This window comes from Volvox carteri, assembly GCF_000143455.1.
Source record: "Volvox carteri f. nagariensis unplaced genomic scaffold VOLCAscaffold_9, whole genome shotgun sequence".
NCBI lineage: Eukaryota > Viridiplantae > Chlorophyta > Chlorophyceae > Chlamydomonadales > Volvocaceae > Volvox > Volvox carteri.
The window spans coordinates 519384-535378 of NW_003307552.1; the positions used below are offsets into that span (position 1 = coordinate 519384).

The following is a 15995-nucleotide window of genomic DNA, read 5'->3' on the forward strand; positions in this document are numbered from 1 at the left end:
TGCTGCTTGAATCAAAATCATTTGGACCTGGATAAAGAATAAGGGCTTCATTTGTGAACCCACAACATCTGGCCTGCCCGTTGTCTCCACCCCCGAAACACCAGATTTCAGACCTCCTATACATTACAAGAGGTTTTCCGTTGGATGCTGGTGGTGGGTGCGGAACCTGAGCGATCCACTGAGAAGTTGGCTAGGGTGGCTAAATGAGGGTTCCCGAAGTACCGGGGAAGTCAGGATTTCGCCGGGTATCGGTCACGGGTGAAGATATGCCCCCCTGTCCCCCACATGATACTAGTTAATGCGACCAATTACCGCGAATAGGAATTAAGCACTGATCTCGCACTTATAGGATTGGCTGGGACTGCTTTTATAGAGTGCACTGGATTGCACAATCCTAAACCACTCTTAGACAACGTATTACCAGTCACACGACGGAAGCTCGTAGACCTGGCCTCCCGACAACTCAGGAATTATGACCGCCGAAACGCGCGGCAATTTGGGTTGCATTACACGAAGGCCCGGGATCGGTTGTAGATGTCCGCTCGGCAAATGGGGCACCGATCCACTCTCTCGGCGCACATGCGACAAATGATGTGACCTGCGGGAAAACCATTCCCCGCGAAAGGACAAACCGCTGTCGTGTCGTTCACTACCTCGATATTCATGGTATTGACGGTTTGGTATTCACGCCGCCGTGTCAAGGCCACCTAAGCGCCGTCAATCTGAGCTCAGCATAATCGCTAAAGCTGCACGCACAGTCGCCCTCCTGTCATCAGCCCCTCACCGCAGTTAAGGAACGTGTCGCGCCCCGCCGTCAAACACACCGCGCACGCAGCTGCTTCCACAGCCTCCGACCGCGCCGCCGCCACTCGCGCCGCCACAATCGCGTGCCGTACTCGCGGCAGCGCGGCCTCCGACATCGCCGCCAGCGCTTCCAACGTATCTAACGACTGTGCCGCCAGGGCATCCTCCTTTGGCCGCCCCATGAAACGGCCGGGGGATATTAGTTATCACAGCAGGTCGGCCAGCCCATCGGTATGTACGTCTGTATGTATATCCTAGCTAAAAATGTGGCTAAGCCAGGTTAGTCGTCAGGCGGGATCTGGATTTCCTGAACCATCGCTCTGAACCATCACATATAGCCCCGGAACCTGATGGAACCCACGGCCTCGCCTCCTGATTCCCAACCCATATTCAGGATCTTCGCCCAGTGCCCGAATCCATACCCAGCGGCCCCCCGACCCCAGCCCCGGCCATAAACCCCCCACCCACCTGACCACACATGCACTGAATCCTTCGTTGCAGCTGAGCCGTCAGCTGGGCCCCCATCTCCACCTCACCCGCCAGCCGGGCCACATCCGCCGCTGCAGCCGCCGCAGCCGCCTCCGTCCCCTCGCAGCGCCGCTGCAGCGCCCCCATCTCGCCGGCTGCCTGGGTAAGCACAGGCGAACATTATGTATCTAACTTGTGGCTCTGAGGCTCTTGGGCCTCTGGCTCGTGTGGGCTCGCAAATGCAACCGAGGTGTATCACGCACACACCCACACCCACATGCATATGGAGCAACAAGCAGGGAGGCCGCGTACATCTAAGAAGTAAATTGAAACTCTTGCGGACGCCATCGCTATGCATGACGGTGTTAACACCAGGGCACGGCCGGAGGATGCACCGAAGGTTGGAAACGAGCGAGTGTGGAACCTGAACGCCTGGCGAAGATGCTGGAACAAATGTGATCCCACCGCAAACCTATCGTTCTTTTTGGTCGTTAGTATCCCCTTATCACTTGCTTTGTCTGAAGTGCGAGGTCGGATGCTGCTTATAGGGGATCTGGCAGCCCTTGAGCCCTCGGCTCGTATGGGGCGGTTTGCTGGTACTGGGTAGTACACAACCCCACGACCATGTAAAACACGCACACATATATATATATATATATATATGTAAGTATGCAATATATGGTAAAGTCGCGTTCACGCATCGACAGACGTACAGACGGATGGCCACACTGACACCTACACACGGCCGCGCCCCACCTCCAGCAGCTTGCCGCCCAGGGACTCCACTTCCGACTGCGGGAGATACAAGTGCGGGAGGGCAGGCAAGCCCCATGAGGGAGAATGCGTTACCATCGGAACCCGGTCTCTCCCTTTCCTCCCCGTGTGCCCCAGTAATACCCGGCTATAGGCACCCCGGGGGCGGGGGGGAGCCGAGGAGAGGTAACAGTGTGTCGGACCTGTTAAAAAAGACAGGACAGACACACTCTTGCATGCAAGAGGACTTTAAGACACTTTTAGCCCGCCTCCGCTCCTCAGCTCCTCTCCAAAGCTAAAGATGAAAGCGGGGTTAGGGTTCGCAGGTTTAGGACCAGTGGATTGCGCTCAGTGCTGCTGTGTCAGAGTCAACAGCAACACACGGCAACGCCAATCGTGTACCCCATGTGAAGGAACATGTCGCGCCACCACATGACACCACCTGCAGCGCACAGCCCCGGTCGGTCGCCTCCGCCAGCCGCGCTTCAAGCTCCGAAATCCGTGCCGCCAACTCAGCTCTCGTCCCCACCACCTCCGTCAGCTGGGTCCGGAGCGCCGAAGCCGCGAGACCGCTGCGGCTCAGCTCGCGTTGCAGCTCCGACACCGCCTCCCGCTTCGCTGCTAGCTCCGCACCGCCCTCCGCCACGGCCGCCCCCAGCGCCGCCGCCTCAGCCCGCGACTCGGCCAACTGGCGGTTCAGATCCACCTGGGTACGACGACGGTACGGGCAATATGTCAATGCACCAGAACGTCAATGCCGCTTGGGGCCTGCCATACGGCACTGTCAAGAATATCCTGATTGATCGCTATGACGCACCAGCTGCTCCCGCGCCTCTGTCGCGGCGCGTCGCTGCCGCTCTGCCGCCGCTTCCGCCGCCTCCGCCCGCGCCCGCGCCTCCGTCACGGACCGCTCCAAATTGAACCTTTGCGCCTCCGCCGCCTCCGCCGCCGCGCGCGCCGCCGCTACCTCAGCTCGCAAAGCCGCCTCCGCGCCCCGGTGCGCCTCGGCGGCCCCATCAGCTTCCTCCCGGAGCTGTCGTACAGTATCCGCCTCTGCGGCGATGCGCGCCTCCGCTGCGGCGGCGGACGCCGTCAGGCGCGAGACCTCCGCCTCCGCCACCTTTTACAGCACACAACCGCGGGAGGGAGCCGCACCCCCCGCATGAGCCCAATCGCACTTGCGTCACAACAAGACACATCCACCGCAACACCGCACCTTTGCACCGCCAGGTCAACAAATGCTGCTGATCTTTAATCCTGGGTAACTGCCAACTGCCAACTCCCAACGGTGAATGGGATAAGAGGGAAATGTTGCTTGCGTTCACAACCAACTCACCCAGCAGCCTGACTGAGCATGACGAGGCGAACATAACGTCGGACCAGCATCGCCATCCGGGGAAGGGACTTTTCCCGGCGGCCCCCCATACACACACACACACACGCGCGCTGGGAGGAGAATTGCCCCCCCCCGGGGGGTCGTACCCCGGCAGCTGAGTCGCCCAGAGGGGGCTCTTCCGCTAATGGGGCTGCTGGGGAGAGTGAGGCAGGGTGGAAGGCGCCGCCTCTACGCACGGACTTCACTGCAGATCACACGAGGCCGAGCGGATTTACGGACATACGGACATACCTGGGCACGGCGTTCCGCCTCCGCCGCCTGCTCCCGTGCCGCTGCCTGCGCCGCCGCCGCGGCCGCCTCCGCCTCCTCCGCTGCACGCCGCGCCGCCTCCGCCACACGCTCCCTTTGTTCAGCATGCGTCTGCGTGCGGAAGGTGTATATGTGTTTGTAGGAGGGGAAGGAAGGGGAGAAGGGGCGAGGGAAAGAAGGGGAATCACCTGCAAAGAAACAAGGAATGAGCTGTTGCCGTCCGATGGGAGTCATAAACAAGGCAAGGATTCAAAAGCCCCAAAGGCGCTAGGGGTGGGGGGAAAGGTGGAGGGATCGTAAGTGGGGGGGTTTTGAGGGGGGGGGAAACTTCTTCAACCTCAAACTGACAGCGGTCGGCATGCATTGAAAGCACGGGGGACGGGGGCCCATACCGCGCCTGGGGCCCTGGCCTGACGACGTGACGGAACCTTTACGGGGGCCTTTACTACACAAGCCTCGCGGGCAAGCAGAAAGCACAATGAATTGCATCTTCGGTGATTGAAAAAAGATGGAAAAGGAAAGGAAGAAGAAGGAAAAGAAGATGAAGGAAAAGGAAATTATGGGAGTTGTTTTGGCACACCGGACCACCCAGTCGGCTGTCACGCCACAAAACACAAGTACGTGCACAAGTACTCACTCAAAACACAAATCCCTTGCCGAACGGTTACAAACTCCCCCGCCCCCGCCCCTCCCCCTGCCCGGCCCACGCGCCTGGACCTGCTCCGCCCTGCCCTCTGCGGATTGGGCCGCCTCCGTTGCCTTGTCGGCACGCTCGCGTTCCGCCGCCACAACGCCTGGCGTGTACGGCAACGATACCGTTTGGGCACTGAATTTCCCAGTGGTGTGTGCGTCTTTTGGAGCTGTTTGAAGCTTCATGGAGCCAGTCGAATCAACAGAACGCAACATTCATGGCGCAGCAAATCATTAACGGAATACCACGAGGGCCCGTCAACGACCGACCTCACCGTCTCTCTCGCTGCACGCCCGCTCTGCCGCGGCCGCCCGCTCCTTTGCGGCGTCAAGCTCCGAAACCGCTGACCTCAGCGCGGCCTCCAGATCCGAAACCCGCCGTCCCGCCAGACGCAACTGCACGCGGCGTGCAGGCGGGCAGCGAGGGACAACGACGTGAAGGTGTAATGGTACGGCGGCAACGATGATTGCACGGCACCTGTTTTTTTAATTGGATATGTCCGACATGTGTTGACCCGAGCCTTTCTACCCGGCCCCGGCGGGATGAACATACACCACATGTTCACCTCCCCCCCCCAAAAAAGATAAATAAATAAATTAAAAAATATATATATATATAAAAATATATATATATATATATATATATATATATATATATATATCAAACACGCACATTCGTTCATACACGTTTCGCTCTATGTTACTCGTGCGACATCCCCCAAACACATGCAACTCAGGAAAGTGGAAAACAGCCCTGTGAGGGGTCGTCTGCTCATGTGGGGGCACATCTCCAATCACCACCACCACCACCACACACACAAGTAGGAGGGAGAGAAGTGCTTCAGCGATCGTTCCCGTTGGGGTACGATTACGTCCTCCGGGCCAGCGTCAGGCCCGGATCGATATGTAACAAATACACAACACGTACATACTTACACACATACACACACGCCCACCACACAGACCTCCAATTGGAGCCCCCCCACCGCATCCTCCGCGGCCACACAGCGCTCCCGCCACCGGCCGATCAACAGGTCCGCCATCACCACAAGATCCGCACCCTGACGGCGAGCAGCCGCCGCCACGTCATCGTCGCCGTTGCCGCCGCCGCCGCTCCCACCTCCACGGCAGCAGTCGGCCGCCGCCGCCCGCGACGACATCAAGGAGGCTCCGGAACGCGGTCCCGCCGCCGCCGCTGGCGGCGGTGGCGGCGGCCCCGGCTGTGGTGACTTGTAGTAGTTGCCGTACTGGCTGTAATGGTTGTGGGCTGGGGGATAGAGGTGGTTGGCATCCTGTTGTGGTCGGTGGGGGAATGTGGGAGGAGGGGACCACTGAGACAAACGTGGCGGAGGCGGCTGCCTGTCTTGGTGGCGATGCTGGTGGTGCGCGGGGATACGACAGCCCAGGGGGGTGTGGCCCCCGGGAGCAGCTGACGGCTCCCTCCCGGGGCTGGGATGCCGGGGCCGCACCTCCGGCCGCCGCCGCTGTACGGCAGGCTGGCCTCGTGGCTGTGATAATGTCATCATTTGCGGTGGGTTGAACGGTCGTTGCTCTAGGTGCTGCTGCTGCTGCTGCTGCGCCGCCGCCGCCGCCGCCGCCGCCGCCGCCGCTGCCTCTGCCGCTGCCGCTGCCGCAGTATCGGCATCAGCAGCCACCTGAGCAGTAGCAGTCGCCGCCGCCGCCGCCACTCCGCCTTTCCGTGCTTCCCCTGCGACCGTACGACAGGACGTGGCCGGAGGGCTTAAGACAGCCCTCCCGTACGACGGCGTGGCTGCAGCGGCAGTGCCTCCGCCCCCGCCTCCGCGGTATGGCGCCATGGCCGGAGTAACGACCCACGGGTCACTTCCCGCACCCCCAGGACAGGGCGTCAGTGGTGCAGCCCCTGGCTTGGCTGCTGCAGCCGGCGTAGCGAGCAGCACATCGCCGCTGCCGTACTTTCCCGGAGGCGGCGGGGGTGATGATGAGCAATGATGCTGATACCACTGCTCGCGCTGCGGCTGCTGCTGTTGATTCTGGAGGTGTTGTTGCCCTGCGCCGTCCGCAGCGCTGCCACTGCCTTCCGCTAGGGCGAAAGAGCCGAAGAGGCTCCTCCGTGCGCCAGCTGCTGAGCTGGCACTAGGCGTCTGCTGCTGTTGCTTTTGCTGCTGTTGCTGTTGTTGGGATTGCAGATGGTTATAACCCGGGCACTGGTGCTGTTCGAGTGGTGGACGCGGCTGGTGTTGCTGTTGGAGCTGCTGCGGTGCCGCTTTCCACTCCTCAGGATGCCGCGGGTAGTGATGATGTTGCTGGGGAGGAGGAGGAGAGGGAGGAGGAGGAGAGGGAGGAGGGGGTGTTTGGGGGCAGCCGCGTGAGCCACGTGATAACTGCGCCGTGCAGTTGTTGTGGGATGTGGAGCTGTTACTGTAGCCGCAGCTGTTGCTGCTTCGTTCTTTAATTCGAAAATCGTTTGGATTTGAAATAACGGAAGTTACCGAAGGTAAAGCAAAACGAGGAGGGGATGAGTTATGCTGCTGATGCTGATTTTCATGATCGCCGTGATGGTGGAAATAATAAGGATGGCGATGGTGGCGATAACGGTCCTGGTTGCGAGCCTGGATCTGCGGCTCGTGGAACGCAAAATTGGTGGAAGCTGCGCTGAGCAAAGCTGGGCTGCTGACTGCGTGGCCGACTGCTGCGCCAAGGAAGCTGTTGTTGCTGCTCCTGTTAGACATAGGGGAAGAAGGATAAATGCTGCTTTCATCGTCATCTTCTCCTTGTTCAAAATTGCGCAGGTTTGCTAACGGTTGGCCGCGACTGCCCGGGCGCGGAGCTGCTGCACTGCCGCCAACATCGTGACTTAATCTTTGACCTTCTAATTCACCAGCACCGTCTTCAAAATCATCGTAAGCGTAGTCACTTATGGAAGCATCGTCGCTGACTGCAAAATCTTGCCGGTCGCTGTCACCTCCATCATAGCTGTCTTCGCGGCTCAGAACCTGGGGAACCATCTCAACATGGTGCAAAACGCCACCCAAGAGCGACACAAAATCTCTTCCTTCTATCCGGATTGCGAGAAGCAGGAAATCTGTTCGTATGTTTGGGACACAGGAGAAAGAAGCCTAGAAAACCCTTTCTGCTATACCTCAAATCTTCGGCCGGCCAGAAACGAAACCGCTAAATTCAACTTCGTCGTGTACATGCCGTTAACAAAACAACGAAACACAACGAATATATACTGCTGCACGATGCAGCTGCAACGAAAAAATTATACCGAGGAAGGCGAGTCACGCCACCAATTCTACGGCCCCATGGGCCAGGCAAAGAAGGTTAATGACTCCTCAAAAATGCTCTTCTCCGTACACTCGTTTCCCATAGCCACAGCATAACTGGCGCGCCCCAAAGCCTGGAAAAGAACTTCGCTCTTTTCCCCCTTCCCCACTTTTTTCCGCCTGCTTTAAAGCGGTGTTTTCAATGACTTAACGTTGGCGCTCATCAACCCTAAGCAGCCGCGACCACCAAAGCCGCCTCCGCCTTCTGGTCCAAGGCCGCGTCGCCAGATTGCGCCGCCGTCTCTGTAACCGGCATCAAGGCCGTCGATGCCGCCAATTTACCAACCGTCGCCATTGATGTCGAAGCCGTCGATACCATCTCTGTCGCAGTTGCAGTACAGCAAGCCAGCAGCAGCGCTGCCCAAAACTTCTGCCGCTGCACCTCCCAGGCAGCCAGATCCGCGCCAAGCCTCGCCAAGCGCTGCGCCTGCTGTTCGTCGTACAATTGTACGGACGCCATGAGCGCCTCATGCGGCATCTCAGGGTGGGTCCCACACAACACCGCCACGCCTGTGCCGACTCGACACCTGCCGTACACATGTCCGTACAGTGACACCGCATGGGAAGTGTTTGCCCATTGACTCAGCAAGCGCACGTACATACATGCATACTGGCAGGTGGCTGGCAGAGGTTAAGATCTAGCTTCTGTTCCCGGACGACCCGGGTTCAAATTCACCTGCCGACCTCACGGGTGTTTTAGAGGTGTGGAACCGGGAGATGGCTCCCCATCATATGGACGGTATAGGACGCAATAATCTCAACTTGCGAGCTGATCAGGAACTAAGTTGAGGCGCCGTTGATCCGCTAGATTTGGTTGGATGCTGGTGGTGAGTTGCAGAACCCAACGAAATCGGATGGGGTAAATGGATTAGGGTGCCCTTCTCGCAGCGGGACAGCAGGGACTGCCTCGGGAAAGGGGGCCGCTGGTAAAGCTTAACCACCCTGTAACAACATCATGTATGCATACAAACAGTACATACATGTATGAAAAATGGGCATAACTTAGCCGCCCCATACTGCGACTAGAGCCCTGACCACTACCACTACCACGGTCCGAAATCTATATGGCTGTTTTAGTTACAACATCTAAATGTCATATTAAGTTCGATACAACAAATGTCGCAAACTAGAGCAGCAAGGACCGCTGACTGACCGAAAATTCAAAATGGTCGGAAAGACAGCAACGGCCACAAGGCCGCAAACTACCCAGGATGAAGGTAAACGAGAAGAATTTACTCCTCTCGAACTCAACATCCTCGCATCACCGAGGGAGAGGCTCTTCATGCTCAGTCCGGAGACATGGGAATTGGTGGTGCATTGGCCACCAGGCTCCGACATTTCAAATGTCTACAGTCAGACCTATGGGCGACTAGCAGAGCACATGATTTCTAAGTTGAAAAATTACGGATAAAATTAGCAGATCCGGAGGCCTTGGAAGGGCCCGCAGTGGCAAAGCAGTGCATCTTCCCAATGAAAGATAAGCATGTTGGGATGGAGATGTCAGTCGTGATGCCACCGGGCACCTTGGCACGGCACACCAACAGCGAGCTTCTCAGGGAGGGCCGCCTACAGCTTTGCCACTGCGCCGCAGTGTTCGGGCCGAAACGGAAACCTGCCGAAACGGAAACCTGCCGAAACTAGTTTCGGTGTTTCCGGCGAAGAGGTCCTGGTTCTGCGGAAAGGCCGAAACTAGTTTCGGCCCCTTTCGGCTAGCGCCGTACGGCGGAACCTACTTTGAATAGTTTCAAAGTGTAGGCGCGTTGTGCAAGGCTGCGAAACTCTGCGAATGTTGAGTTTATCTTATCAATGTCTCAGACAACTTCCGTTGTCAGTGCAGACACAGATCCGGTCAAAAACAAGGGCGGAAGGACCGCTGATCAGACCGTTTGGGCTCACTTTGAGAAGAAAAAATATAATGCAAAGTGTAAGAACTGGACTATCATCTGCAAGTACTGCCGGACCGAGTCCAAGCAAGGGCGCCTTCAGGAGATGCGCGTCCATATCGCGCAAAAGTGCGCGGGACCCGTCCCGCCTGAGGTCGCAGATTAGTAACATTATGGTGACCCGGAGTGCCTTCGGACACACATGAGCAGGTCCCATGAGGCGCAAACGCACATAGGGCCCACGAACAACGTTTGCATACCATGGACGTCATAAATACAGCATTTTCAGGGTTTCGGCAGGTTCCGGCAGTTTCGCGAGGTTTCGCAGAAGGGTCCAAAAATTGGAAACTATTTCGGCATTGGCAGTAAGGTTTCGGCCCGTACACTGCACTGCGGGCCCTTCCAAGGCCAGATCCACCGATTCTATCCATAATTTCAACTTAGAAATCATGTGCGCTGCTAGTCACCCATATAGACATCTGAAATGTCAGAGCCTGGTGGCCAATGCGTGACCAATTCCCATGTCTCCGGACCGAGCATGAAGAGCCTCTCCCTCGGTGATGCGAGGGTGTTGAGTTCAAGAGGAGTAAATTCTTCTCGTTTACCTTTATTCTGGGCCGTTTGCGGCCTTGTGGCCGTTGCTGTCTTTCCGACCATTTTGAATTTTCGGTCAGTCAGCGGTCCTTGCTGCTCTAGTTTGCGACATTTGTTGTGTCGAACTTAATATGACATTTAGACGTTGTCATTAAAACAGCCATAAAGATTTCGGACCGTGGTAGTGGTAGTGGTCAGGGCTCTAGTCGCAGTATGGGGCGGCTAAGTTATGCCCATTTTTCATACATGTATGTATTGTTTGTATGCAACGGAGAGAATTGAAGGGAGCAGCTGAAGTCAAGTCATTTCCGTTTCTTCCAGAACTTAATAAGTACTGTCAGAGCCCTCGCAACTCCGTAAATTCATACCGGCATCCGCCGTACTTCCGTACACAACCCACCTAACGGCCGCTATGGCATCGCCAAGCTCGGGGTACACCGCCAGAATCTCCAGGTTGTCTTGTACGATGGTGCGCGTGTCAGTGCAGCGCGAGGAGGCTGATGCCGTACGTCTATCACCCGTACTACAGGCCGTACTGACAGCAGTCGAGGTGGTGGCGGATGGGACGTCCGCGTCCGAGCCTATACCCGTCGTCAACACTGGTGTCCCCAATACGAACACGGGTCCACCGTTGGAGTAGTCCCTGCAGTAGACCCAGTTGTCGTACTCGCCGCCGGCACCGTCGGGATGCTCCCACGGCCGTGGGACCGCATCCAACCCCTGCTTCCGGAGCCTTTCAGTGGTTTCGGAGCCGCCACCCTCCCTGCCCGTCAACGGCCCCTCAGGACATCCGCTGTCCGGGACGTCGCGGCATGGCTCGCTGCCGCCGCCAATGCCCCTGACGGCGCCACTGTTGCCACCGCTGCCACTGACACCGTCTTCCCGCCCGCCGCCACCGATGCCGTCAGCGGACTTTCCTTGGAACACCAAATGATGTCTACTCAGCCGCGGCGGTGTAACGTCTGTACCCCCACCGCCGCCACCACCGCCGTCACCGCCGTCGTGGCCCGGTGTCCCTGCTGGCCACACGAGTTCATTTCGTTGCCCCGCTGACGACCTGCCGTACTGCTCCGAAATGGTGCTGGTTGTAAGGCTGGGTGGTGCAGCGGCTGGTGGTGACAGTGGTGGCTGCCGAAAGCGTATCGGTGCAGCCTGGGCCCCCCTCTCCGACAAATAGTCGAAACCTGGGTAAATAAACATGTAGCGGCAGCAGCAGCAGAAGAAGAAGAAGGAGAAGCAACAGCAGCAGCAGCATAAACAGAAACAGCAGGCCGAGGGCTAAAGCAACCCGGACGACAAAAGCATAAAGATGATAACTCTTAGAGGAACAATAATCGGGGACAAATAGCATGTACGGCAGAGGTGTCGTATTTTGTCTCCACCCACGCGGCCACCTCCACCTGCGGAAAGGCCCTATGTGCCCCTAGGGAGCTCCAACGTCCCCGCACATATTCACACACGTACTGAGGTAGAGACACAGGGTCTACATATAATTACATACATGTACATGTACATACTCATACACACCCACCCACCCCCCCACCCACCCACCGGGGTAAGCAGGGCCCCGGGCAGCGCCCGGAAAGAAACATAGCTCGCGATCACCAACCACCTGGCGAGATGGGGAACACCAGGGGGTGTCGGAAGGGCTATGAGCATGGGAAAATATGGCGGGGGCCAGGGAAGGGAGTCTGTGTGTACGCATATGTATATGTATATGTATGTGTGTACATGTGTGTATGTTTAGTATGTATAGTATGTATGTGTGGAACCGAGCTGAGCTGCGGATCCGTATGAAAATGTGTGTGCAACTAGAGTCCTAAAGTCCTCCGGGTCCGAGAGCCGATGTCTTTTTCCCGTTCGTACTTGCCACTCCTCGGGTTTGCAGAGCCCCTCTTTCCCCCGTCACTCTTGGCCAGGCTTGGCTTACCCCCCAACCCCACCCCACATCGTGTCCCGCAACTCCATCCCGCATCTCCCCCCACTCGTTCCACGGCTGCTCCTTCCTTATACCCATGGGGCCCCCCCCTTACGTCTCCCGTACATCCCTCTCGACGCACCTAACCCGGGAAAACACGCACTCTGGAGACGATGCCCATCTCCCGCCCAAAACACACAACCCAACCCAACCCAGCACGCACACGCACTCTCTTACGCCCCGGCCCCTCCCCTCCCCGCCTCACCTCCAGTGGGCCCCCCACCTCGAACTCCACACGGCGACATGCGTAGTAGGCGCCCGCACAAATGCCCAAGTACGAGCCCCCACCCGCCACGTAGTCTGCGAATGAGAAAGGGGGAGAGAGCGACAAGGGAAGAGGGGAGAGTGGTGGGTTCAAAACACAAAACACGTCATGACACGGGGGGCAATTGTTCTTCTTCTGCGGGATGCAGTTACAGCTCCAATAACCTTTCTCCTGCGAACCCAGGGGGGAGGTCCCCCGAGCCACGCCGGCTGCTAATATGAGACTAAAGCGCCACCGAGGCGCCACTCAGGTTCCGTCTTCCCCTCCCCTCCCCTCCCCCTCCCCCCCCCCCATGTTGTCACCAGCCTACAGGTACAGCTTTTTTCTTTCGGCAACACGGCAGGCGTCTGTATGCCTGTGCACGACATACGTACCTCGCAGCAATCGGTTGCCATGACCGTTAAGGTGTTTGCAGTACGGCAGGTCGGCTCCACCCGGCATAACGAACAGCAAACAGCGGTCCCGCCAACCGCCCTCCAGGAGCTCAACGGTTCCAAGTAGCCGGGCCTTATACGAGGGGATATATGCGCGCCAGGATGGTTTCGGATCGGCAATACATTGTGTAAATGTTACAGAGGGTGCAGTTGTACGGTACGGCAGCGACGGCGTAGACGTACCTGGACCCCGGGAGCAAGGCAGCGTTGCACCGCGTGTAATGTGTTGCGGACAGACTGATAGCCCGCGCCCTCGCCACAATATACCAGGATCTCCTGGGGGAGGGTGTCGCCCTGGCCTGAAGGAACTGGTGATGTTTTGATGGTGTTTGTGTGCGATGCTGCCATGGCAGGTCGTTGGCGTGCACGCCGGTCGCTCCAAGCACGACAGCAAGGAATACATAACGATGCTAAATAGCGATTGGCTGGAAGCAGCTGGCGAGGTGAGGGGTTGATGGGAGAGAGTCTTTGGTTTGGGGCCTTCAACGGCAACGCCATATTGCCATCATCACCAACGGCCGCTTTAAAGCCGAGGTATAATGTCCATCAACAACCGCACTTCAAATGTAGCGTAAAGCATGATAGCAAACAGCGGAATAACGATATTATGTGGGAGTCCGTTCCCCGGCCAAGCGCTCGCCGATGCCTCCTGCGGCTACTTCAACATGGATTCCGTGTAGCTTTGCTTGACACTTAAGAACGTGAGCAGGAATTGTCACGGAATGAATGCCCTTGACTGTTGTTAGTAAATGGGTTGCACTCAGTCCGGCAGTTGTTTTGCAACTTCTAGGTTGTACCTTATGTGTACCTTATGGCAAAACTACGACAAAACAACAGCAACAACAACACCTAAACCATGACGTATTGAAATAGTTTAGATGGCTCTTCTTTACTTTTCATGGCTCCAACCGTTACAACTGAAAAAGGCCCCTTTTACCGATGAGCACGTGCCGAGACGCCGGGGCCCGTTGGTCCGTCAAGAAACGCTGGCTAGGCGCCGCCTGGCACAAACCTCAAAATACTACAATTCTTCCTGCCATGCTCATGCCATGGCCTGCCCCAGCCGCCAAACTGCTTCCTTATGCTTCAGCTCCTCCATCTCCCTCCTCTTCTCCCCCCGGTCAAAACCACACACGGCCTCGTCCTGCGCCGTCGTCCGCACCCTCCTAACTCCCCCCTCGGCCCCCTTACAACACGACTTGGGGCAGGTGGCATGTTGCCACGTGGGGGGCGCCACGTCACCTCGCATAGCCGCCTCTGCGTTGGGTTTCATGCATGTGGGCAATAGACAGACAAACAAACAGACAAACCAACCAAATGACAGACAGACGTCATCACGTTATCAACATTATCATCATCATCCGAGCTCATCCGGGCGTCAATCCGCGCCAGGTGATCAAGCCAGAGCTCCTCATCCAACCCCCCCGCCCGGTCGCCGGCAGTTGAGGCTGCCGCACTGCTAGCGGCGGAACCCTAGCCGCTCAATCCGATTCTGGCTGACTGGCTAGCTGACAGCAGCGGCAGCAGCAGCGGCAGCGGCGGCGCGGCAAAAACACAGGCAACAGCAGACCGGGGGAGGGGAAGCGAGGGAGCCCCCTCGGGGGGGGGGTGAACGGGGAAAATCATCTGGAGCCCGCGGACATGGGTGCCTGGGGCCCAGGGTATCAAGCTCCTCAACTCCCCACCATCACCACCACCACCGCCGCCGCCACAACCTCTACCACCACCATTATCACTCGGACCGTCTGCATGTTCGTCCGTCACACAAGTTTCGTGACACGTTCGTCTGTCTGTCTTCCTGTCTGTCGCCCGCACGCCACCTCTTGCTAGGTTCACCTGTTCCGAGGTCCACTCCTCTGCCGCAAACTTAACACACGCCCATCCTTCCATCCATCCATCCATCCATCCATCCATCCATCCATCCATCCATCCGTATGTATGTACTTATGTATGTATGTATCATGAATAAGCTTTATGAATCCGATGACATTAATGCGCCCACTTGTAGGCGGTGTTAGCCACATGGTCCATGATGCCCTGGTCCCGCCACCGGTTGCCGGCAGCCCAGCCCTGAAGACCGCCCCGGATCTCGTCCATGATCTGTGTACGGCAGGGCAAAGTACGACACATCAACATACATAGAGACGGAGTGACGACGCACATCAACACACATAGTGAGACACACACAGACACACACACACGGACAGACCGATACACCGACGGCCACAAGACGCGGCCACTAACCCGAAGCCCGTTTCCCCCCCCCTTTCCCCCCCTCCCGCCTGCCCACCTTTGCCGCCACGGGATCCTCCTTCATCCTGGCCCACCACGCCGCCAGCTTGGGTCTGCCAGCGAACACATCCCCCCAGCCGAAGTAGGTGGGCAAGATGAACTCGAAAAACACGAACGTGGGGAAGAGGGCCGCGTCGGCGGCCGTCACCTGGTCACCCGCCACGTAAGGCCCCTGAGAGGGGGTCAGGGGTGTGGAGGGGGGTTAGGGGGGTTAGGGGGGTTAGGGGGGCGCAGCGCGGGGGGGGGGCAGGACCTTGCAGCGACATCTTTGCAACGGTGAGGCGCTGCGGGAAAAGGAGTGGGGCTGAGATTGATGAGAGATTAATTTCCGCCGCCCGAGTTGTACAACCTAGATAACGTTTCGCAACCTAGCTGGCTACGTCGCACCGATGACCACTTCCCGAGTCACTTATTAGTCCCGGTTGGTAACTTATCGCTATTTCCTGCAGCATTCTGCCCATCCCGAACAATATTCAAGTTACATTGTGAATCTGTCTATTCCTAGGATATGTTGATATCTCTGTTATCGACTTCACTTGCCTGTGGTTCATCTTTCCCCCCCCCCTTTTGTATGGTTAGCCGCTCCCCCCCCTCCTCGTCAGTGAAACCCACACAGCTTGGATACATGCACGTATGTGTGCTTGCTCCCACCCGGCCCGCCTGCCGCCCTCCCACCGCACACATACACACACATACATACACAGACACACACGTACATCCGGACATACGTGCACACGTGGCGCTATGGTAGCATGACCTTTTGCTTTATCACTCTTGTTCAGGATAGCAATTTAGTTTCTTAGAGTCTACCTAGTCGGTGGTACCTCAAAAACACCCTCGTGAGCTGTTATCAGTCCTAGTGGCCCACCACCACCACCACA

General features: G+C 57.5%; 3 protein-coding genes across 3 annotated transcripts in view; all 3 read right to left on the bottom strand.

Annotated features, from left to right (window-relative positions):
- Positions 1-506: 506 nt before the first annotated feature.
- Positions 507-7241, bottom strand: VOLCADRAFT_88489 (uncharacterized protein; the record flags this gene model as incomplete). Its single annotated transcript, XM_002948246.1, has 12 exons — positions 507-598; positions 785-971; positions 1273-1431; positions 2029-2064; positions 2468-2731; positions 2843-3145; positions 3362-3373; positions 3653-3781; positions 4631-4756; positions 5326-5627; positions 6213-6645; positions 7221-7241. 12 exons carry the CDS (start codon positions 7239-7241, stop codon positions 507-509), a joined length of 2064 nt encoding a protein of 687 aa, XP_002948292.1.
- Positions 7242-7837: 596 nt separating this feature from the next.
- On the bottom strand, positions 7838-12829 carry VOLCADRAFT_88490 (uncharacterized protein; the record flags this gene model as incomplete). Its single annotated transcript, XM_002948247.1, has 5 exons — positions 7838-8195; positions 10546-11329; positions 11697-11757; positions 12329-12423; positions 12763-12829. The coding sequence occupies 5 exons, from the start codon at positions 12827-12829 to the stop codon at positions 7838-7840; spliced, it is 1365 nt and encodes a 454-aa protein (XP_002948293.1).
- A 1982-nt stretch (positions 12830-14811) lies between these two features.
- Positions 14812-15995, bottom strand: part of VOLCADRAFT_88491 (uncharacterized protein) — a gene marked incomplete at both ends in the record, with an annotated part of 3242 nt that continues 2058 nt past the window's right edge. The window contains 2 exons of the mRNA XM_002948248.1: positions 14812-14922; positions 15113-15286. Coding sequence (XP_002948294.1) covers positions 14812-14922; positions 15113-15286 — 285 coding nt within the window. The remainder of the gene's footprint in view (positions 14923-15112; positions 15287-15995) is intronic.